The following is a 23,030-nucleotide window of genomic DNA, read 5'->3' as shown; positions in this document are numbered from 1 at the left end:
ACTGTTGAAATCTTTACTTAATGTATGCTAAACTGATTTTCTGTATATAAAGAGAATTGAAAATGAATCTTGATGTGAATGGAAGGGGAGAGGGAGAGGGAAAGGGGAGGGTTGCGGGTGGGAGGGAAGTTATGGGGCGGGGGGAGCCATTGTAATCCATAAGCTGTACTTTGGTAATTTATATTCATTAAATAAAAGTTAAAAAAAAGAAAGAAATTTGATTCCCCATGTAGCAGGATTAAGAGGTGGTAGAACCTTCACAAGGTGATTGGATCATCGGGACTCCACCTTCACGGAGAGATTAATGCCGCTCCTTTGAGAGAGGGTTGGTTATCCTGAGAGTGGGTTGTATAGAGTGAGTTTGGCTCTCTCCTGCCTCCTTGTTTGCCAGGTGATATCTTCACAAATGCCTACTTGTCCTCCTGCTTTTCCACCGCACAGGGAGCAGCACATGGCCCACACCAGAAGCAGAGGAGCTGCTGGTCTCCTGCTCTTGGACTCCAGAAGCATGAACCCAAATAAACTTTGATCCTTTACAAATTATCCTTCTTCAGATATTTTGTTACAGTAACAGAAAATGGACTAAGACAGTGTTCTTTGCTTTCTGCCAAAGGTGTCAGACAAATATGAACTTTGTCAAAGATCTATAAATACAAGAATAACCCATAGTATAATAACAGCAAAGGGCCGTAATGCAAATGACAGAGTATAGAAAAGAAAAGTCACAAAACAGAAATCTTCACAACTTCACACTTCAAAATCTGGATGTCCCTGAAAGAAGTCAACCTAATTGACAGAGCAGAGACACACTGAATCAACTAATGCAAATAAAATAACAAACTGACTATTTGGCTGAAATAATGAAGTAAAAGACACCTTGAACATTTGACTAAATTTCTCACTTTTCTATGTATGGTGTTATGCAATGTAATTTTTCTCAGAAAAGCATACATATTTCAGAATGATCATGACAATTTTTAGTGTTATCGCTCTCTGCTATGGCGTCAGATTTATCTTCCAAATTAGAAGAATGTCCCTAACCTCAGAAAATTTGGAAGAAGAGCCAATGGGTGGAGCAAGGGAGGTAGGTGAATTCACGACCTCAAAATTATTCACAATTTGAAAACATCAGGTATCTGGGATAAAGGGTGCAGTGGAGTTGGTGGCCTCCTTACCTCCCTTACACACCAGCAGGGGGCCTATTAGCCCAGAGCAGATGTCCTTGGGTGCATCGATGTGTGAATGGTACACCCAGGTCAGGCAGTTGGCATCCGCTGGAGCAGGTGCATATTCTTCTCTCACTGGCCAGACATAGGTGTAGTTTTTGCCAGGAGGAACCATGTCATCATTCTTGTTCCTTCCAGATGTTCCATCTGGATATAGGGCTCCTTCCAAGAAAAAGATGAAACATAGTTAAAACACAGATATCACATGTTATCATAGAAAAGGCCAGAGCTTTGGAATCAAACATAACTGAATTTAAATTTATTTGCTAAAGGATATGAGAGAAGTTCCTTAAATTCTTAATGCCTTTGTTTTCTATTAGTAAAACTAGAAGGTTGTTTATTCTTGCGGGAATATGAGAACTAAATGAGAGAATGTGTACAGGGTATTTTTTCCCAGACACAGGAACTTAATAAATGTTCAGTATCTTAACTTTCTGATGGAGCTATTGTACTATTGTACCAATCAGGAAGACTCAATTCACCTCACTTAGCATCAACTCAAGAAGGGAAGGAGAAGCAGCAGAAGACATGATGAACACTTCTTAGGGACTTATTACAGGTTCAGCACCTGTACAGGTGCACAGAGAAATGAGAAGGAAGGATAAGACACTTCCTCCTCTTAAGGTTTTACAGTTCTGTTGGGCAGATCAGAGTATGTGCCATGAATACATGGGGCACACTGATAAGAAAGCAGAATGGCATGTAGAATGTAACTCACCTCTGTCTGCCATTCACTGTCAGAAATCTGGAAATTATGATGCTGGCTCCTTCCTTCCATCCACAGTTCTCCCATCCTGTTGGTAGAACTGATCCCCACAGCGCCGCCAATCAGCCAATCAACCACATGTCAATGACTCCCACGTTCATCTCCAGCCTGGACATCAACTCTGAACTCGACATTGATATCTAACTACCCACCTGACATCTCAAAGAGATCTCAAATGCAACACTTCCCATGGAATATTATCTCTTCTCCCAAGCCTGATCCTCAGCCACTGCCTCCTTTCCCAGTGAAAGACAACACCAGTATCCAACATCAGAAGCCAGAAACAAAACAAGCATTCTTATCTTCAGGCTCCTCCCCCTTCTCCTCCATTTCCAAACCACCACAGGTCCTGCCCCTGCTTCTTCTCAAATCCATCCATTTCCACCCATCCCCACCATCACAACTACAGTCCACACTACTAACATCTCTCTTCTGACTTCTGAAATAAACTCCTGGCTGGCTCCTCCATGTATTTTGCCTCTCTGATCCATTTTTCAAGCAATAGCAAGAGTGATCTTTTCCAATCTCAAATTTGATTACATTGTTCCCTGATTAAAATGATCCCATGGCTTTCCATCAATGTTGAGATGAACGTTAAGTATGGGATGAAGGTCAAAGCATGGCCTGACTCAGGTAATCTTAAACTCCCTGCATTAGATCAGTTCTCTGAAACACATCTACACAGAATAAAAGGAAGCCCAATTCATGCTTTCGTTTATAGCCACTGAAGTTAGAATGCCTAGGATAAAATCCTTTCTCCATCATGTGTTGGCTATGGAATCAGGGCAAGTTCCTTCTTTTCTATGAGTCTCAGTTTCTTAATTGTAAGATGACAGTAATTATAGGTGTACGCCACAGAGTCACTGGGGCTTATATTATACAATATTTGTAAGGCACTTATCACAGTGTCTGGTATATAGTAATCATTTCATAAACACCAATTACTATTTATTCAAGCTTTTTATTATTGTTTTTAATTATACAAGGGTACTTCAAAAAGTTCATGGAAGCTGGAGTTAAAAAATAAGCTTATTTTGATGCAAAATTGCTGAAATCCATTCATAGTTCTTTTCATAATACACATTTTCCATAAAATTTTTGAAGATCCTTAAAATCCATGGTTTTCAAATGTGTGCAAGTGTGTGTGTGTTTACAGGTATATACTCTGTGTGTGTGTGTGTGTGTGTGTGTGATTGCTTGGTTAATTTCTGTCTCCTGTGTCAGACTGTAAGTTCTATGAAAGCAACTACCAGGCAACTTTTTGCTCATTATGGTATCCACATGGTCAACTCCAAGGCTTACTGTGGTAGATGTTCAATATGTATCTGTTGAAAATTAGAGTGAGTGAGTTTGTCTTACACTGCCTTTATCCAAAGCCATATGAGTAAAATGCATGGCTTGGGAGATTCTGAATTTATATATTGAGAAGCTAAGAGTCAGGAGTAAGGGGGAGGGTGAGTAGGAGATGGGTGTGCCTTAGAGCTTCAATTTTTTTAAATTTTATTTTATTGGGCTGGCACTGCGGAGTAGCAGGTAAAGCCACTGCCTGCAGTTCTGGCATCCCATACAGATGCTGGTTCGAGTCCCAGCTGCTCCACTTCCAATCCAGCTCCCTGATAATGTGCCTGGGAAAGCAGCGGAGGATGGCCCAAGTGTTTGGACTCCTGCACCCATGTGGGATACCCAGCAGAAGCTTCTGGCTCCTGGCTTTGAATTAGACCAGCTCTGACCATTGTAACCATTTGGGGAATGATTCAGTGAATGGAAGATCTCTCTCCTCTCTGTTTCCCCCCTACTCCTCGCCACCTGTAACTCTACTTTTCAAATAAATAAATATAACTTTAAAAAAAAATCCTCCACTTCCCCTCAAGAAGAAAAAATATTGCTCCTCAACAGTAGAGACAAGGGCTATAAATAATCATTAAATCTCAAATTGTCAATTTCACTCCTATACATTATATTTTTTGGTATTCTATTAGTCTTCTATTGAGCTCACTAATTTTACTCTGATTGTATGATACAAATCAATGCATATAGGAGCCGGTGCTGTGGTGCAGTGGGCTAATCCTCTGCGGGTGGTGCTGGCCTCCCATATAGAGCCGATTATAGTCCCAGTTGCTCCTCTTTTAATCCAGCTCTCTGCTATGGCCTAGGAAAGCAGTGGAAGATGACCCAAGTCCTTGGGCCCCTGCACCCACATAAGAGACCTGGAAGAAGCTCCTGGCTCTTGGCTTCAAATCAGCCCAGCTCCAGCCATTGTGGTCATTTGGGGAGTGAACCAGCAGATGGAAGACCTCTTTCTCTGCTTCTCCTCTCTAATGCTACCTCTCAAATAAATAAATAAAATATTTTAAAAAATCAGTGCATATAGCAATTGTTTATAGATTCTTCTACTCAGAATTTACTGAATGGGCCTTACTTTTGATGATTATTATTGGGAGTTGCTAATAGCTATTATTGAAATAAGGAGGTGGAGCCTCTGACGAACTACTGGTGCTGCCTCTCAAGATGAGGGCTACCACTTGGAATCCAAAATAAAGTGTAAATATAAAACAAGAAGTGATTTGGAGGTGGATAGTTTATTAAATTATCCTGAAAGGCATGCCCCAAAAGGGAGTTTAATAAGAATCTTGAACAATGGTACATTTACAACAAAAAAAAGAATAAAACACGATTACTAGGGTAAATACATTTTAAAAACTTGTAATATACAATTTTAAACTCATCATATTTTAGAATTTTGAGGACTGGTGGTATTTTGTAAGAAACAAGCTGGCTCATTAACAAATGGTAGAAGAATGAAATGAATAATCTTCCAAAGAAAAATTTACCAATTCCTGTCCAAAAAAAAAAGTACATATTTGCATATAACCAGTAAACATGCTCTAAAGAATTTACTATAGAGACACACTTGAAAATGTTTTTCAAAATACACAAACTGGAAGCAATCTAAATTACACATTCATACAGTGCAATATGGAAAAACTGTTAAAAACGATCTTTACATATGTGTTAATATGAGAAAATCCTGGGACTGCATGTGCCACAGCAGGTTAGGCTGCCATCAGCAATACTGCAATCCCATATGAGTGCCAGTTGGAGTTCCAGGTGCTTCACTTCTGATCCAGCTCCCTGCTATTATACCTGGGAAAGCAGCAGAAGATGGTCCAAGTGCTTGGGCCCCTGCCACCAAATTGGAGACTGGATAAAACTCCTGGCTCTGGACTTCAGCCTAGCCCAGCCCAATCCCGGCCATTGTGGCCATGTAGAAAGTAAATCAGAAGATGGAAGATCTCTCTCTCTATCCTTAATTCCCTTCCTCTCTTTACCTCTGTGACTCTGCCTTTCAATTTAAAATAAATAAAAATCTTTAAAAATAGAAATTATTGAAGATAAAAGGTGAAAAATAGAAAGTATAATAGCATAGCATAATCTCTTCTTATAAATGAACAAGGATATACACATATGTAGGCATAGACACGCATGTGTTAATACATTATGGAGAAATTTTCAAGAAAAATTTATAAGAAATTATTAAAATGGCTGTCTTTATTAGAAGAGGTAAGTGAAAGGGAATTTTCTTCCAATCTTTTCAGTTTTCTGTAACCTTAAAAATTTGTAACTATGTTCATATACTACTTTTTTCCTTTGTCTTTGAAATTAATTTTAAAGAGATTGTAAACAATCAGATTGTGTGCCATTTTTCCTTTCTTTATATACCATTTTGTATTTAAAAAACAATAATATTCATTTTCATAAATTGTACTAATGAGGCCAGGGTTGTGGCACAGCAGGTTAAGCCACCATCTGCAGCACCGGCATCCCATTTGGGTGCTCATTCAACTCCCAGCTGCTCCACTTCCAATCCAGCTCTCTGCTGTGGCCTGGGAAAGCAGTGGAAGATGGCCCAAGTCCTTGGGCCCCTGCACCCACTTGGGAGACTTGGATAAAACTCTTAGCTCCTGGCTCCTGGCTCTGGTCTGGCCCAGCCCTGGCCATTACAGCCATTTGGGAAATGAATCACTGAATGGAAGGTCACTCTTTCTGTCTCTTCTTCTCTCTCACTCTAACTCTGCCTTTCAAAGAAATAAATAAGTCTTTTTAAAAAAGTAATAATGATTAAACATAGTTTAATGAAGATCAGAAAATACTAATTCATTTGGTCATTAAATGAAAAAATGCATGTAAGAACTCTAGCACTGGCCTTGGAATCCAGTAGCTGCTAGATTAAAGTTAGTTCCACCCATTTGCCCACTTCTAAGTTCCATTCTCTACCCCTCCCCTTGATGACTGTTGGAGGTAGCAATTGTGTATCTACTCAACTGTCCTGCCCTATTAGCCAGGGTTGTGTCTGGGTCACAGTAAATACTAAGTTGCATTAAGCAGAGACCTCAACATTAATAAGCTTGCAGTCTTGAAGACAAGAAAAAACTGATTAAAGTAGGACAAGGAGGTCAGCAAATCCTCTTTCCCAAAAGGAACTATAAAGTTGGACATAATCAGTTCATTAAAATTTTTTCAGTTTTCTGGAAATCTAATAGAGGTATTCAGCTGTATTCATGCTAAAAAAAAAAAAAATTGAACATCAGCTAAGAGTGGAAATCTGTATATTCTCGCCTGGGGCAGCTCCTATCCCTTTTTGCCAAAGCTTCAGCTTGATTGTAGAGATGGACTCTAGTTTCTGGCTCCAGACTTTGGCCTGGCCCTGCCCCAACTGTTTCAGGAATTTGGGGAGTAAACCAGAAGAGGAAAGCTTCTCTCTCTCTCTCTCTCTCTCTGCTTCTCAAATAAATAAAAGTAACTAATCAATTAAAACAAACCTTATACTTTAATACATTTTCCATGGACTTTTTGAAGTACCCTTGTATTTGTATCTCAGACTCAAATTGGTTGAAATTAAATAATTCAAATAGGGAAAATGTAAAACCATGTTAATAACTGAAAAATATATTTCTGATACAAATATTAATAGAGGTAAAGATAGATATTACATAGTAAGAGAAAGGTCAATGTATCATGAAAATATACCAATTATAAATGTAGTCATACCTTGTCTAAATAAGATCAGAGTTGGCAAACTCAAAAGGCTTCCATAGCCTTGGCAATTCATGACTAGAGCCTAGGGAGATTACTGACTCCATAAACAAGAGTGTCGATTGTTAAATCCACAACAGGAGTCACTGTAAACTTACTCCCCATGTAGGATCTCTGTCCTTAATGTGATGTACAATGTGAATTAATGCTATAACTAGTACTCAAACGGTACTTTACACTTTGTGTTTCTGTGTGGGTGCAAACTGTTGAAATCTTTACTTAGTATATACTAAATTGATCTTCTGTATATAAAGATAATTGAAAATGAATCTTGATGTGAATGGGATGGGACAGGGAGCAGGAGATGGGAGGGTTGCGAGTGGGATGGAAGTTATGGGGGGGGGGGGAAGCCACTGTAATCTAAAAGCTATACTTTGGAAATGTGTATTTATTAAATGAAAGTTAAAAAATGTAGCCACATATGTGAAGAACCTCAAAATATATGAAGCAAATACTGACATAACTGAAGGGACAAATAAAAAACTCAACAATAGTTTTTTGAGATTTCAACACAGAAAATCAACAAGAATATAGAAGACTTAAATTAATACTAACAACCAACTCCACTTAACTGACAACTATAGAACATTCCACCCAAGGACTACCAAGTATACTTGCTTCATAAGGTCATATGGACCATTCCCCAGGACACAGCATATGCAAATCATCAAAGAAACCTCAAAAAATGTAAAAGTATTGATATTATATAAGGTACATTCTCCAATATCAGTGAAATTAAATTAGAAAACAGGAATAAATTTTTCTAAAAATATTTGGAAATCAAACAATACATTTCTAACTAGTCCATGGGTCAAAAAATAAAACACAAGCGAAAGTGTAAAATGTTTTTAAGTGAATTAGAATGAAGATAAAACATATCAAAATGTATGGGATATAGGTTAATCAGTGCTTAAAAAGGAAATTTAGATATTTAAGAAAGAAAAATCTTAAGTTAACAACCTCAGTTTTCACTGTAAGCAATTTTAGAAAAAGTAAACTAAACTGAAAGCAAGAATTTAAAAAAATGATAGATATTGGAACAAAAATTAAAAGAAATCAAGGTGAGAGAAATCAGGAAAAAGTCAATTATAAAATAGGTGAAAACAAATGTTGGCTCTTTGAAAATATCAACAAAATTAAGAATATGTTATCTAGACTGACCAAGAGAGTGAGCGTACAAATCATCAGATCAGGAATGAGAGGACAAAGCCACTGACCACACAAATAGTACAAGATTCATGGGGCATATTAAAAAGTGGTTTTGTGCCAAAATGTGGGACAATTTAGAAAACATGACAAATTTTTAAAAAGACACAAATTGCAAAAACTGACTCAAGAAGAAATTAAAAAAATGGAATAGATGGGGCAGGCACCGTGGCCTAACAGGTTAAGCCACCACCGCCTTCAATGCTGGTATCCCATATGGATGCCAGTTCAAGTCCCAGCTGCTCCACTCCCAAATCAGCTCCCTGTTAATGTGCCTGGGAAAGCAGAGAAGGATGGCACAAGTACTTGAACCCCAGCATCCACATGGGAGACATGGATGAAGTTCCTGGATCGTAGTTTTAGACTAGCCCAGCTCTGGCTGTTGCAGCAATTTGGGGAGTGAACAAGCAGATGGAAGAATTGCTCGCTCGCTCTCTCTCTCTCTCTCTCTGCCTGTCAAATAAATATTTCTTTAAAACGGAATATATTTGTAACTAGTAAAAAAAAGGGAGACAGTAATTAAAAATCTTCCCTGAAAGAAAAATCCCAACCTTATAAGGCTTTCAATTATGAAAAAGAAACAACGGCAATTTTAAAAAGTAACTTTCAGAAAATAGGGCCGGTGCTGTGGTTCATTTGGCTAATCCTCCGCCTGCGGCACCGGCATCCCATATGGGTGCCGGGTTCTAGTCCCGGTTGCTCCTCTTCCAGTCCAGCTCTCTGCTGTGGCCCGGGGAGGCAGTGGAGGATGGCCCAAGTGCTTGGTCCCTGCACCCGCATGGGAGACCGGGAGAGGCACCTGGCTCCTGGCTTCGGATTGGCACAGCGCCAGCCGTAGCGGCCAGTTGGGGGTGAACCAACGGAAGGAAGACCTTTCTCTCTGTCTCTCTCTCTCTGTCTAACTCTGTCAAATAAAAAAAAATCTTTCACAAAATAGAGAAGGAAGGGGAAATGTCCTAATTCATTCTATGAGGTAGGCATTACCTTGATAACAAAATCAGGTGAAGACATCACAAGAGAACTACAGACTCCTACTCCTCATAAATGCAGACACAAAATATTAGCAAAACAAATCCAGTAACATACAAAAACATGTTATAACACCATGAAACAGCACCATGACAAGTGAGATTTATCCCATGATTTCAATATTACAAACCAAGTAATTTACTACTGCATGTAAATAAAATCAAGGACAAAAAACAAACTAAACTGAAAGCAAGAATTTTAAAAAATGGTAGATATTGGCACAATTATCTCAATGATGCAAAAAAGCATTTAACAAAATCTAGTAATTGTTAAATTGAAAACTCTCAACAGAATAGGAATAACAGGCAATTTCCTCTACCTGCTAAGGAGTACTTAGGAAAAATCCACAGTTAACATTAGTCTTAATGGAAGAAGACTAAATGCTCTCTTCCTAAGATTGAAAGTAAGGAAAGAATGTTTGTTCTCATCACTATTATTAACTATTGTTCTGGAAGTTTAAGGCAGTATAATAAGGTAAAAGAAAAAAAGCACTGAAGGTATACAGATGCCCAAGGAAGAAGTAGAACTGTCTCTATTCATACCATGAAACTATATAGAGAAAGTTCCATAGAACCTACTAAACATCCACTAATTTTAAGACAAATTTATCAAGGTAGTAGTATACAACATCAATATATCCAAATCAATTGCATTAGCAATAAATAATCCAAAGTTGAAATTAAGAAAACCATTCCATTAACAACAACATCAGAACAAATCAACCATTTCAGAAAAAATTTAGCAACACAAATGCAACCTGGTACACTGAAAACCAAAACTTTGCAGAGAGCAATTAAAGATATAAACTCTTGGGGCAGGCATTTGGCACAGTGGTTAACACACCCCTCGGGACAACCACATTCCATACTGGAGTGCCTGGGTTTGTGCTCTGGCTCTGCTTCTCCTAATGCACAACCTGGGAGGCAGCCAGTAATGACTCAAGTATTCAGGTTTTTGCTGCCCATGTGGGAGACCCAGATTGAGTTTCCAGGTGCCAGCTTCAACCTGCCTCAGCCTTGGCTTTTGCAAGCATTTGGGGAATAAATCAGTGGCTAGGAGAGTTCTCCTTCTCTTCCTCACTTTCTTTCCTCCCTCTCAAATAAATAATATTAAAATTAATAAGTAAAATTTAAATTCCATGTTTATTTCATAGATTAAAACACTCAATATAGTTAAGATATCAATTCATATTTAAAACCCACGTGGCAATTTTCCCATAATTAATTGGTAAACTCAATGCAATCCCCACCAACATCCCAGCTAGCTTTTCTTTCTTTTAAAAAATTACCAATTATATATAAAATTCATGTATAAATACAAAGGATGTTCAAAAATCTTAAAGAGAAGAATAAAGTTATAAGATTTATACTACTTAATTCCAAAACATGTGGTAAGTCCACAGTAACCAACACAGTGTGGCATTGGTGCATGGATAAACATAGATCAACAAAAGAGAATTGAGCTCTATAACAAACCCCTTATACTTATGCTCATCCATCAGTGACTGTAGACTATGATTCATTCATTCATCTATTATTTCCAGCACCCAGAATCAATCTCTAGTCCTATTGAGTACTAAATGGCAGATTCATGAATGAATGCAAACCATTTAAAAAATACATTAGTGGTGAATAAAAGATATGATCTTGATGTAATATATGGCAGAGGAGTAAATTAAAGAATTGGGGATGTTCATCAAGGTTGCATGTACCAATGCCATCTCACTAGTCCAAGTGGTCAATTTCAGTTCACAATTGATTATAATGATAGGTCTAAGAGTCAAAGGGATCACATAAACAAGACTAGTGTCTACAAATACTAACTGATAGAATCTAAAAGGGAGAAAATGATCCAACATGGGAAGTGGGATACACAGCAGACTCATAGAATGGCAGATGTCCTAAATAGCACTCTGGCCTCAGAATCAGCCCTTAAGGCATTCAGATCTGGCTGAAGAGCCCATGAGAGTATTTCAGGCATGGAAAGCCAAGACACTCTGGGGTGGGGGGGACCACCTAAATGAAAGATCCCCACGAGTGAGATCCCAGTGGAAAGAACGGGTCATCAAAGAAGGAGGTACCTTTCTCTGAAGAGAGGAGTGAACTTCCACTTTGACTATGACCTTGTTTAAATAAGATCAAAGTGGGTGAACTCAAAAGGCTTCCATAGCCTTGGCAACTCATGACTAGAGCCTAGGGAGATTACTGATGCCATAAACAAGAGTGTCCAATTGTTAAGTCAACAACAGGAGTCACTGTGTACTTACTCCTCATGTAGGATCTCTGTCCTTAATGTGTTGTTCAATGTGAATTAATGCTATAACTAGTACTGAAACAGTACTTTACACTTTATGTTCTGTGTGGATGCAAACTGATGAAATCTTTACTTAATATATACTAAATTGATCTTCTGTATATAAAGATAATTGAAAAGGAATCTTTTTTTTTTAATCTTTTATTTAATGAATATAAATTTCCAAAGCACGACTCATGTGTTACAATGGCTTCCCCCCCCATACCGTCCCTCCCACCCACAACCCTCCCCTTTCCCACTCCCTCTCCCCTTCCATTCACATCAAGATTCATTTTCGATTATCTTAATATACAGAAGATCAGCTTAGTATACCTTAAGTAAGGATTTCAACAGTTTGCTCCCACACAGAAACATAAAGTGAAAAATAATAGATGATTTTTTTTAAATGATGATGAAATCAGATCAGACCTATTGTCATGTTTAATCCCAGTGAGAGTCAAGTTGGGAATTGATAATTTCTTTCTTTCTTTTTTTTTTTTTTTTTTTTTACAGAAGATCAGTTTAGTGTACATTAAGTAAAGATTTCAATCGTTTGCACCCCCATAGAAACACAAAGTGAAATATACTGTTTGAGTACTCGTTATAGCATTAAGCCTCAGTGTACAGCACGTTAAGGACAGAGATCCTACATGAGGAGTAAGTGCACAGTGACTCCTGTTGTTGACTTTACCAATTGACACTCCTGTTTATGGCATCAGTAATCTCCCTATGCACCCGTTATGAGTTTCCAAGGCTATGGAAGCCCCTTGAGTTCTCCGACTCTTATCTTGTTTAGACACGGTCATAGTCAAAGTGGAGGTTCTCTCCTCCCTTCAGAGAAAGGCACCTCCCTCTTTGAAGACCTGTTCTGAAAAGGAATCTTGATGTGAATGGGATGGGAGAGGGAACAGGAGATGGGAGGGTTGCGGGTGGGAGGGAAGTTATGGGGGGGGTAAGCCATTGTAATCCATAAACTGTACTTTTCGAAATTTATATCTACTTAATAAAAGTAAAAAAAAAGAATTGGGGATATAATCATTGAACAGTTCTTAAAGGTATAAGTTATTAGTGGAAAAGACCCGGCTATAATTAGACCTCCACTGTGTACTTAGCTGGAAGAACATGTTAATTCTGCAACATGTCTCTTGGTTAAACATTGCACAGTCCTTAACTCATTTCTGTAGATAAGGTTTTGTGAATCCGTTTTGTATTGTGAAAAGTTTGTAACATTGATATTTTGATTTATAATACTTCCAATTGGTAGATTTAATTGAAAAATAAAATTAATTTATTTTTTGTGCTTTGGGGAATTTTGAAGAAAGTCAAATCTTTTGTAGGTAATTTTAAAATATCAATGTGGTTTACTTTACTTATTTAACCCAGTGGTTGTTATTCTGTAACAATTTGTATAAATGGTAAATTTTGAATGTGTTGTAATTTTATCTAGATGTAAAATTCCACACGTATTAAAAGAAAATATACAAAGTTTTTGTTAATAAAAATTTAATAAAATTTAATGTTTATATATATATACATATATATATGTATATATATATAGAGAGAGAGAGAGAGAATATTAAAGAGAATCAAGGTCCCTAAATCACATGAAGCAAGGATCCGACCACTGCTCTGCACTTTCCCAAGAGCCCTCTGAAAGACTCAGGACAGTTAAGAATCCAAGCTTCAATACACCTTGCTGAGATTTGCACACAGGAAGGAGAGGGCAAAGGAGCAGTATGGAGTGGTGGTAGTGCCCTGGAATGGGGAATAGAATGTGGCAGACAGTCCGTGTCCATTATAACTCAGATCCCAGCCAGCAGCAAAAATTTGGTCTTGATTTTTCACTTATAAAATGATGATTTTAGCATAGATCTTGGATACATTCAACGTGTTGAGAGAGCACTTACCACAAAGCCAAGCCCTGAGCCAGGCACTGGGGACAGTGATTCGCACAGTCCAGGATAATCTCTGCTCACTAGACCCCTATGTTCTAATAAACAGGTAGATACAAGGATGCATACTTACTGTGCAAGCTTTGCTAAGTACTGTGAGATAAACCAAGAGACTCCTAATGTGGGAGAGACCTACATAAGACCAGGAATAGAGAAGGCTTCCTGGGTAAGTGATATTAAAGAGTTTTGATTTTAAAGACCCATGGATATTTCAGGGGCTCTGAGAACTCCTTAAATTCCAAATTTTGAGCACACATGTGTTTTTCTTGTGGGAGGCCTCCTTGCTTTCATGAGTGCTGAGAAGGATCTGTGGTATACCAATGTCTACATTAGCATCATTTGTAATAGTTAAGAGTGGAAGCAACCCAAGAATCTATCAAGAGACAAATGCATAGGCAAAATCTTGTACATATTGAAAATGAGGCATTTTCAGCTGTAGAAAAGAATGACAGATGCTGCAACAGGAATGAACCTTGAAAATGCTGTGCTGTCATAAACCATATACAAGACAATAGATATTGTATGGTTCTGGTTACATGGGCTACTTACAACAGGCAAGTTCAGGGACATAGAGAAAGTAGAATAGAGGTTACCAGAGGCTGAGGGGAAGAGGAGAGGGTATTGTTTCATTGATACAGGATTTCTCTTTGAGTGATGAAACAGTTCTGGAGATGAACAGTGGCAATAGTTGTATACCATTGTGACTGTAATTAATGCCACTGGGTTATACCCTGGATTACGGTTCAAATGGTAAACTTTATGTTATATATTTTTACCACAAAATTTTTTAAAAGGACCCATGGCCCCATGAGGCTTTGTAAAACTTTGCTTTATATCTTTGCTAAACTAATGGTTATGACTGTGATACTACTATAATTTTAATGACTTGTGATTACTTTAAAATTAACTGTATATGGGTGAAAGGGTCATTTTTCTATTCAATTATTGTTTATAGCCATTGTCTATATTCCCACTAAACTAGGGTCTTTTTGCTTTTACTTGTGAAATTTCTCAGTTGGTGAAGCATTAAACCTTTTTATTGTAATGTAAACTTAAACTATGTTATCTCAAAAACAAAAGGAAAAAAGAAGGAAGGATGTGGATGGGAGGGAAGTTATGGGGGGGGAAGCCATTGTAATGCATAAACTGTACTTTGGAAATTTATATTTATTAAATAAAGTTAAAAAAAGAAAGAAGGAAGGAAGGAATGGAGGAAGGGGTAGGAGGCAAGGTGGGAGGGAGGAAGGGCAACCATTATATTCTTAGAACTGTATGTACAATATATATTGAAATTGTTAAAATCTAATTAAAATTAAAAATAAGTAAGAACACAAAAATAATCACTAGCCTAAATGATCTCTCAGCACACCTTCACTCTATCACAGTATGCTTTCCAGAGACAAGTGGAGTACTGAATAAAAAAAATTAAAGACTTCAAAACAGCTCTATTATCTCCTTGTGTAAAAAGACAGGCATATCTATTTTGCATCTTCATTTTCTACCTGTAGTATAAGTAATACTTTTACAAAACCATAATAAAGAAAGATACATCAGTAATGATCCCTTTTATTTGCAAAATTTCAACTTAAAGTTTAGCCAGCACAATTTTATGTGTGCATGCTCAGTAACTAAGAAGTGCTAAATCTTTGCTGTACTTCAGTTTGGGGAAAAGATCCAAGAACAAGGTAAAATTCAATCTTATGTTCATCATCAGGGTTCCTTCTTCTGGCTGCTTATGCACACCTTGCTGAAGCAACTGTCAAGCAAGTTTGGGTGCCATGGGACATTTGTTAATACCCAGAAGCTCTTCCCTGATGATAGCAAGGTGTGTTGCATCAAAGCAGATGGTGGAGTGCTGCCACATTCCCCCAGAGGCAGTGGCGTAGCAGGTATAGCACCATCCAATCCATTCTACCTGGTCATGAGCAGGAATGCTACCCTGTAAATGACAATATGCACTTCTTCCACATGTTAATAAAAAAGGAACAAAAGAAATGGAGAGAGGAGAATAGTAAGGACTGTTGGGGTACTAGCAATGCTTTGTTCTTAATTTGAGTCTTGGGCATGAGTGTGATCAGGTGACCAAAAAAAAAACCCCATTTATCTGTACACTTATGTGCATTTCTTGGTATGTATACAGTATTTCAACAAAATGCTTTTAATAAAAATGCAATGAGAAGTGCAAAAACTTCTTCTGGTGTCTAAGAAACATTTCTAACTCAAAAGTTTAAGAATGTTATTTAAATTAAAATATACATATTCAAGAGGAATCTTCAGAAGCTACTCTGTTGAAACTCCCATAGCACACACAAGAAGACAAAGGAAGCACCGAAGACAGAAGCCTGGTGCAGGACAGTGAAGATCCCCTTGTACTGAGTTAATCCTACCCAGAACATGACCTGGATGGGTGTTGACAGGAACACACAGCTCTGCACCCAGTGTGCTACCAGGACAGCAGGACAGAATGGGAAGAAAGCAAGGATGCTCCTGGGGGTATGGTGGGACAGGGGCCAAGGGAACCCAGCACCCAGTCCAGTGTCAACATAAGAGTAACAAGGATGGGAAGAAGGAAATAAGGGAACAAAACAGGAAGAGAAGAAAGAAGAGAGACATTGAAGGGAAGAGAAGAAGAAAACACAAAAACATCTGTAATCACAAGGTCTTACAGTTCCTGGACATGTAACTGCAGTTACCCTACTTATGAACTAAAGAGAAAATGCCAATAGTAAAGGATGAATATTTACCTTCTGAATCTTTGTTGTAGAAAACGCCATGCGGGTGCAAAGAGTAAGGTCGGGAAGCAAAGTTCCTTAAATGAATGACAATCACATCACCTACTTCAGCCCTCAAAATGGGGCCCAGGAATCCGAGCCACGAGGGTTTGGGGATCTCCGTGGAATAGGTGCCATCCGTGAAGTGTCTGTAAACAGCCTTTTTGTAAATACCGCCTATCCTGTTGGGCCCTCTTTCGAGAAATAAAGTCGCAAGTCTAAAAGTAAGAAGGAAAATATTTTATGATTAAAATTAATGGAGAAATCCTAACAGCTTACCTTTTACATGTTCGCAAAGTACTTGCCTATATGGATTCCCACTTGGAGTTCACCACAATCTGTGACCTCTGTAGGACCAGTAAGATTATCTTCAGTTTACCAATGTGGAAACAAGGCTCAGTAAGTGAATTACCAAGCCAAAAGGGACAAATAGTGTTCACAGCCAAACTACAACAAAACCAAAGGACCCTCAAGAGTCACAGTACTCATTTGCCCCTTTTTATTCAACACATTCCCCCACCCCTTCACTTCTTCATTGAACAAGCACTTACTGTGCACTTACTGTATCCCCAGCCCTTTGCTGGGTACTGTGGAGGGATGCAGAAGTGTTATCATCTAATAATGGAAGAATTAAGTGCCTGTGCAGAGAGTATATGATGAAGTAGCAACTGAGTGGTAAAAAGATAGCTCAAAGGGCTAATAGGAAATGGATTTTAAAAGGTAAGTTCATTTTGATGCAAAAGAATTGAAAACCATACAGAGTTTTTTTTTTCATAAGATGCATTTTCATGAACTTCCACGAAGATCCCCTCAGACAACAATATAAGCTCACCTTTTCCAGGAATATAGCAGTTGAAAGATGGGAAATATGGTTGTGAGTAGATGAGGTCATAAAATACTATGAGAGAAGTAGGTGTGGGTATCAAAGGGAGAGTGAGGACAGGGGCAAGGCATGAGCAACAAGGAGGAAGAAATGCACATGGAGAGGGAGAGCAGGGTACAGACTGGGCACAGGTCTAAGAGAGTGAGCAGTGGGAAACGCAGATGCATGCAAGTTCTGAGGGTGGTCTGATAATGAACTCTACCTCCAGGCTGAAAAATTAAAGGACTCCCTGAGATGTTTCATAAAATGGGTGACATGATCATCAGTGTTTAAGGACCATTCTTATGGCAGTGGTATGAAAGCTTTAGAGGGTCAGGCAAGAGGAGAGCCAAGATGAGGGGCAGAGAGACTGCATGGATACCAGAGGGGATAGTACAATAGGGAGAAAGGATGCATGGGAGGGGGCAGAATCCTAAGACTCTATGTGACCCTGTGTCCTTCTGGCACCCCAAAGTAAGGAGACAGTGCAGGAGTTCTGGGAGTCTAACACCATAGCAGCACTAGGGATACCACTTCAGGGTGACCATAACATATCCCTGTGGAGTTGAAATCCCCTTTCCCACTCCAAGTCTATGTGCCTAGCATGGAGTTCCAAGCCTAGCTCCAATCCTGGAGGTCCTGGCTCCTGTTTCAGGGAAAGCACAGTCATCGCAGTGCAGCTGTGCCCCTCTGAGAGCTGGAAGCCATGGCCCGTTCAGGCAGATACCCCTGCAGGTGCACATGCATGTGTTCCCTCTCAGTCATTCCACAGACAGTAATTATGACAAGCCCTGTACTCAATGCTCGAGACACAGACAAACAAGACAAAGTCCCTGCCTTGAAGGAGCTCCCACTCGGGAAGGGAGAGTTAGGAGAATAATGATTATATTCTGGGGTCTTTAATATTGAGTGGAAAACAGGCCAGGAGAAGTTTCCTAGAGAAAATAATGCCTAAATATTCTCCCAAGGAACAAAGGGATGTTATCTAAGCAAAGGAGATGGAAAAACTTTTCTCTTTTGTCTGAGAGCACACTTTTCCCTTCTCATTCTCCTCTATGCTTCTAATAAGGTCCCATGCCCAGTTATGGTGGTGGAGCAGGGAACTAACCTTCATCTGTGGGCATGTCAAGTCCCCTAATACACTGAACACATGGTGAGACTTTTGACCCATACTTGTCATTCACCCCCAATAAGTTCATCCTGAACCATAGTGATTAGTTCAAGGGCTGTCACAGATGGGCAGATTGGTTCAATCCAGGGGAACCTAGGGACTTGTGAAGGATCCCTTTACTGTGTACTGTGGGGTGTGGATGTTGGACATCTGGCAATTATATGGCTAACCAAGAAGAGAAGTTCCCTGAGAGCTGGCACTTGTTCTTCTAATCATTTAAATTTTACCACTTAATTCTCCCCTCTCATCCACTTCTACTCACCTCCGTTATTATGTCACTATTCCTTATGTTTGTCTCTTTCCCATCTATTGAACAGTCTATTCTCTGAGTTGCTTCCAATAATTCAATCATTCATCTAATTAATTTTAAAAGGTATTAAGTACCTATGAGGTATCATTAAATCTTTTCTACCCTTCTTTAAAGATTTATTTATTTATTAGAAAGTCAAAGTTACAGAGAAGAAATGGCAGAGGCAGCGAGAGAGATATCTTCCATTTGCTTGTTCACTCCCCAAATGGCCACAACAGTCAGGGCTAGGCCTAGCTGAAGCCAGGAGCCAGAAGCTTCTTCTGGGTCTCCCACATGGATGCAGGAACACAAGGACTTGGTTCATTTTCCCAGGTGCATTAGAAGAGAGCTGGATCAAAAGTGGAGCAGCCAGGACTCAAACCAACACCTACATGGGATGCCAGCACTGAAGATGGCAGCATTACCCACTATGCCACAGCCCCAGCACTCCCTTTCTTTTTTTTTTATTTTTTTTTATCTTTTATTTAATGAATATAAATTTCCAAAGTATGACTCATGGGTTACAATGGCTTCCCCCCAAAACCGTCCCTCCCACCCACAACCCTCCCCTTTCCCACTCCCTCTCCCCTTCCATTCACATCAAGATTCATTTTCGATTATCTTAATATACAGAAGATCAGCTTAGTATACCTTAAGTAAGGATTTCAACAGTTTGCTCCCACACAGAAACATAAAGTGAAAAATAATAGATGATTTTTTTTAAATGATGATGAAATCAGATCAGACCTATTGTCATGTTTAAACCCAGTGAGAGTCAAGTTGGGAATTGATAATTTCTTTCCTTTTTTTTTTTTTACAGAAGATCAGTTTAGTGTACATTAAGTAAAGATTTCAATCGTTTGCACCCCCATAGAAACACAAAGTGAAATATACTGTTTGAGTACTCGTTATAGCATTAAGCCTCAGTGTACAGCACGTTAAGGACAGAGATCCTACATGAGGAGTAAGTGCACAGTGACTCCTGTTGTTGACTTTACAAATTGACACTCCTGTTTATGGCATCAGTAATCTCCCTATGCACCAGTTATGAGTTTCCAAGGCTATGGAAGCCCCTTGAGTTCTCCGACTCTTATCTTGTTTAGACACGGTCATAGTCAAAGTGGAGGTTCTCTCCTCCCTTCAGAGAAAGGCACCTCCCTCTTTGAAGACCTGTTCTTTCCACTGGGATCTCACTCACAGAGATCTTTTTGCCAGAGTGTCTTGGCTTTCCATGCCTGAAATACTCTCATGGGCTTTTCAGCCAGATCCGAGTGCCTTTAGGGCTGATTCTGAGGCCAGACCCAGCACTCCCTTTCTATCCTTATGTACTCCCCAATTCTTTTCTAGTTTTTCCCCCTCCTTTCTGGTTCTTCTCAATAGAAACCTACCCTAGCCTATGATCCAATAGCTTTAGTGGAGTAATCAGACAGCTCACTCTGCAGTTCTGTCCACTGCAGGTCCACAGTGAATAATTCTAGGATGGCTAGACCAAGGGAAGAAGTCCCTAGAGCATCTTCTATATGACACAGCAGCCTGAAGCATCCTGCAATGACTCGACTCTTCCAGGATCTTCCAAAGTGCCCCCAACCCCTCGCAGCATAGGGCACAATGCTTCCCTTTTATTCTTCTCTGTCCTGAGTCAGAATCCTAATTGGACTCTGAGTCAGATATCATTGTCCTGTCCTAAGCACTAAGCCTAGCGCAGATGGAGCAATTAACCCATAGATAGCAACAGATGGAGCTATTAGCCCACTGCCCCTTGGGGTTCAGCCTTTAACTGGACATCAGTCACATTCCCACTGTTCCCAGAAACAGACCCAACGGAAGTATTCCTCCTGAGATAGATATATTTCCTAGACCAAAATATACATGATGTTTATAGCCATGGGTGACTGTGTCCCCACAATGGGATAGGCTCTTAAAGACTTACATGCCCACTCTGGATGGAGACGAACAGAAAGGCTCTGCTTGCCTGTGTAATGGGTTCTGTCTGCCTCCATCATCAAATGTGGCCTTCTTGAGAACCTGACCAGAAGATCCCAGTGCATTTCCTCCAAGTCCTAGAGTGGGTTTGTAAGGTACTCCACTGACTTTCAACAAGCACAGATTGAAGTTCTGGGTTAGATGTCATTTTGGACACAAGCTTGAATAAGCATAATTAGGACCAAGAGGCAGGGACAAAGACGTTGACGTGGGCACAAATGAGACTACTGAGAACTGTTAACAGCAGAACAATGAATGTGCTCTGTGAATCCAGGAAACAGGAGGGACCAAGAGGACGGAATAGACAGAGAAAGTAGCAGGCTGAGGGGTTAGAGGTCAGTTTGAGGAAGCAACAGCAGTTGTAAATGGCCTAAATACTTGATGGGAGTGACATCATGGAGAAATTTGAGTGTTGGGCTAGGGAATTTAGATATTATTATATCTATAAATAAGAGCCTCTGAAGATTCTTAAGCAGAGACATTTGATCAAATGGATGTTTCAGGAAGAAAATTTCTGAAGGATTCCATACCCAAATTCTTTTCATGAACCTGACCATATGACTTTTTCATGTGCTCTGCTCACTGGATCAAGCCTCTTCCTAAGCTTCTACCTCTGAATACTGAGTCACGACACCTGTAAGACTGAGCAAGCCTCTAGCTTAAGACCAGACTGAGGGGGTTCTGTTCCTTGGGACCTGATTCAGCCAAATCTCCCAATGCAGTGGCCCAGAGGTGGCATCTGCTTGACTGATACAGCCAAACCTTTCTTTGGCAGAAGTTTGACAACTTCTCTTTACTTTGACCCGACTCCTCTCTCCTCTTCCTGACCATGTTCAAGCAGAGCCATTCCTTTGTGAACAGAACCACACCAGGTCTCCCAACTCTGCATTAACCAGTGGATTTTTGTTCACTTCATGAAGGTTGGGAAATAAAGTACAGATCCAAAAACTAAAAAAAAAAAATATTTTTAGAGCTTTATCTTCATTTCCTCAAAGAGATTATCAAATATCAGGACAGCAATGACTCAGGTATACGAGCCTAAGCAGTTCCTGATACACAGCTCCCCAGCAGTCTCCATTATGAATTATGACTTTGCCCACCATGCGGAATCTTCAGGATGACAGAGCTGAAGATCAACATGGAGTAGAATCTGGGAAGCCTGCTTGATGGCAGAAGAATGGCTTGGGCAGATGGAGGAAAGGTCACCTGAGTCAAGCCAGGAAGAAGGTACCAAATGTTCAAATCAAAGCAGGAAAAGTCCTCATTGCAACACTCAGCCCTGGTCGTCTTTCCAGGCTCATTTCCTCCTTCTTTTCTGACTCCAGGCTCTCACACTTCTGCCAGTGAAGATACCTTGTCTCTCAGCAGGGCAGCACCTGCACACAGTGTTTTTCCTGGGCCCCAAGGGTCTTCCTCATTCTGAAGCTGCCAAGTATCCTTCAAGCTTGCTTCACTCTCTTCCTCCTTTCTCCCTCTCTACCCACACAATGCACTGTTCATACGCCAGTGATGGCACTAGTCACAGTGTGCTCTCTTTTCTATGATCATGCACAAAATTTTATATAAAATATGTATATCTTTGGTTTGTGGGGTTCCTGAAGACAAAAACCCCTCAAATATCTATTTTATTCTAATGTCTAATTTCCTAATGCCTAATTCCTAATTTCCTATTCTATATTGCCTGAAAATTCCAAGTTGTGCAATGGCTTTTGGATCTTTAAAAAAAAAGTGAATTTGAATTTGTGAGTTTAAGTTGGGATAGTTGTGTGTAAACCATATTGTCAGAGAAGTGTATGTTGCCAGTCTTGGCTTTGAATAACCTCTAGGCTTAGGATGGCAACTAGATTTTATCTTGAGCACCAAATCTGATTGACTAGTAGTGAGTGCTTAGAAAATGAGTCAAGATTGGGTTGAATCAGACAGGAAGTATGCCTTGATCCACACACAGTGTCTGCTGCAGATACGGGCTGGATGCACACTTGGCAAGCACTTGCTCTCCTTGCTTTATCTACATAGATGGCCAGGCAATTCCCAGATCTGTGGGTGTGGCCCTCTCCACACCTGGATGACATAATATCTCACCACTGGCAGAGCACACACTCAGTCGTTTCTCATGGTGGCAATGACTAGAGAAGAATCTACTCACGTTCATTCATATACAAGGTATTTATCTGACGATGCCTGAGTCCAGGCTAGCATTTGTAGCTATCATATCCAGTTGGAATCTTTTAGAAATTCAACATATGACTTTGTGATCCTCATTTTGCTGGGCCTGCCTTACAAAAACTTTTCTTCCACCTAGGAACCTACTGACAAGTATGGTTTTCAACCACTTTGCCTTCTTCAAATTGATAATCTGAAGCTCACTGCACAGCAAAATTAAAAAAAA

General features: G+C 39.6%; 1 protein-coding gene across 4 annotated transcripts in view; it reads right to left on the bottom strand.

The window, feature by feature from the left end:
* Window positions 1-23,030, bottom strand: part of HEPHL1 (hephaestin like 1) — an 85,568-nt gene that overhangs the window by 50,696 nt on the left and 11,842 nt on the right. For all 4 annotated transcript variants that reach the window (XR_007920961.2, XM_008262585.4, XM_051850017.2 and 1 more), the window contains 2 exons: window positions 16,310-16,554; window positions 1,176-1,388 (listed from right to left, as the gene is read on the bottom strand). Coding sequence is in view for 3 of the 4 variants with exons in the window: in XM_008262585.4 (XP_008260807.2) it covers window positions 1,176-1,388; window positions 16,310-16,554 (458 nt within the window). In the remaining variant the exon portion in view is untranslated. The remainder of the gene's footprint in view (window positions 1-1,175; window positions 1,389-16,309; window positions 16,555-23,030) is intronic.

The sequence above is a fragment of the Oryctolagus cuniculus genome, chromosome 1 (genome assembly GCF_964237555.1).
Source record: "Oryctolagus cuniculus chromosome 1, mOryCun1.1, whole genome shotgun sequence".
Classification (NCBI taxonomy): Eukaryota; Metazoa; Chordata; class Mammalia; order Lagomorpha; family Leporidae; genus Oryctolagus; species Oryctolagus cuniculus.
This window is presented reverse-complemented; position numbering and strand designations above follow the sequence as displayed.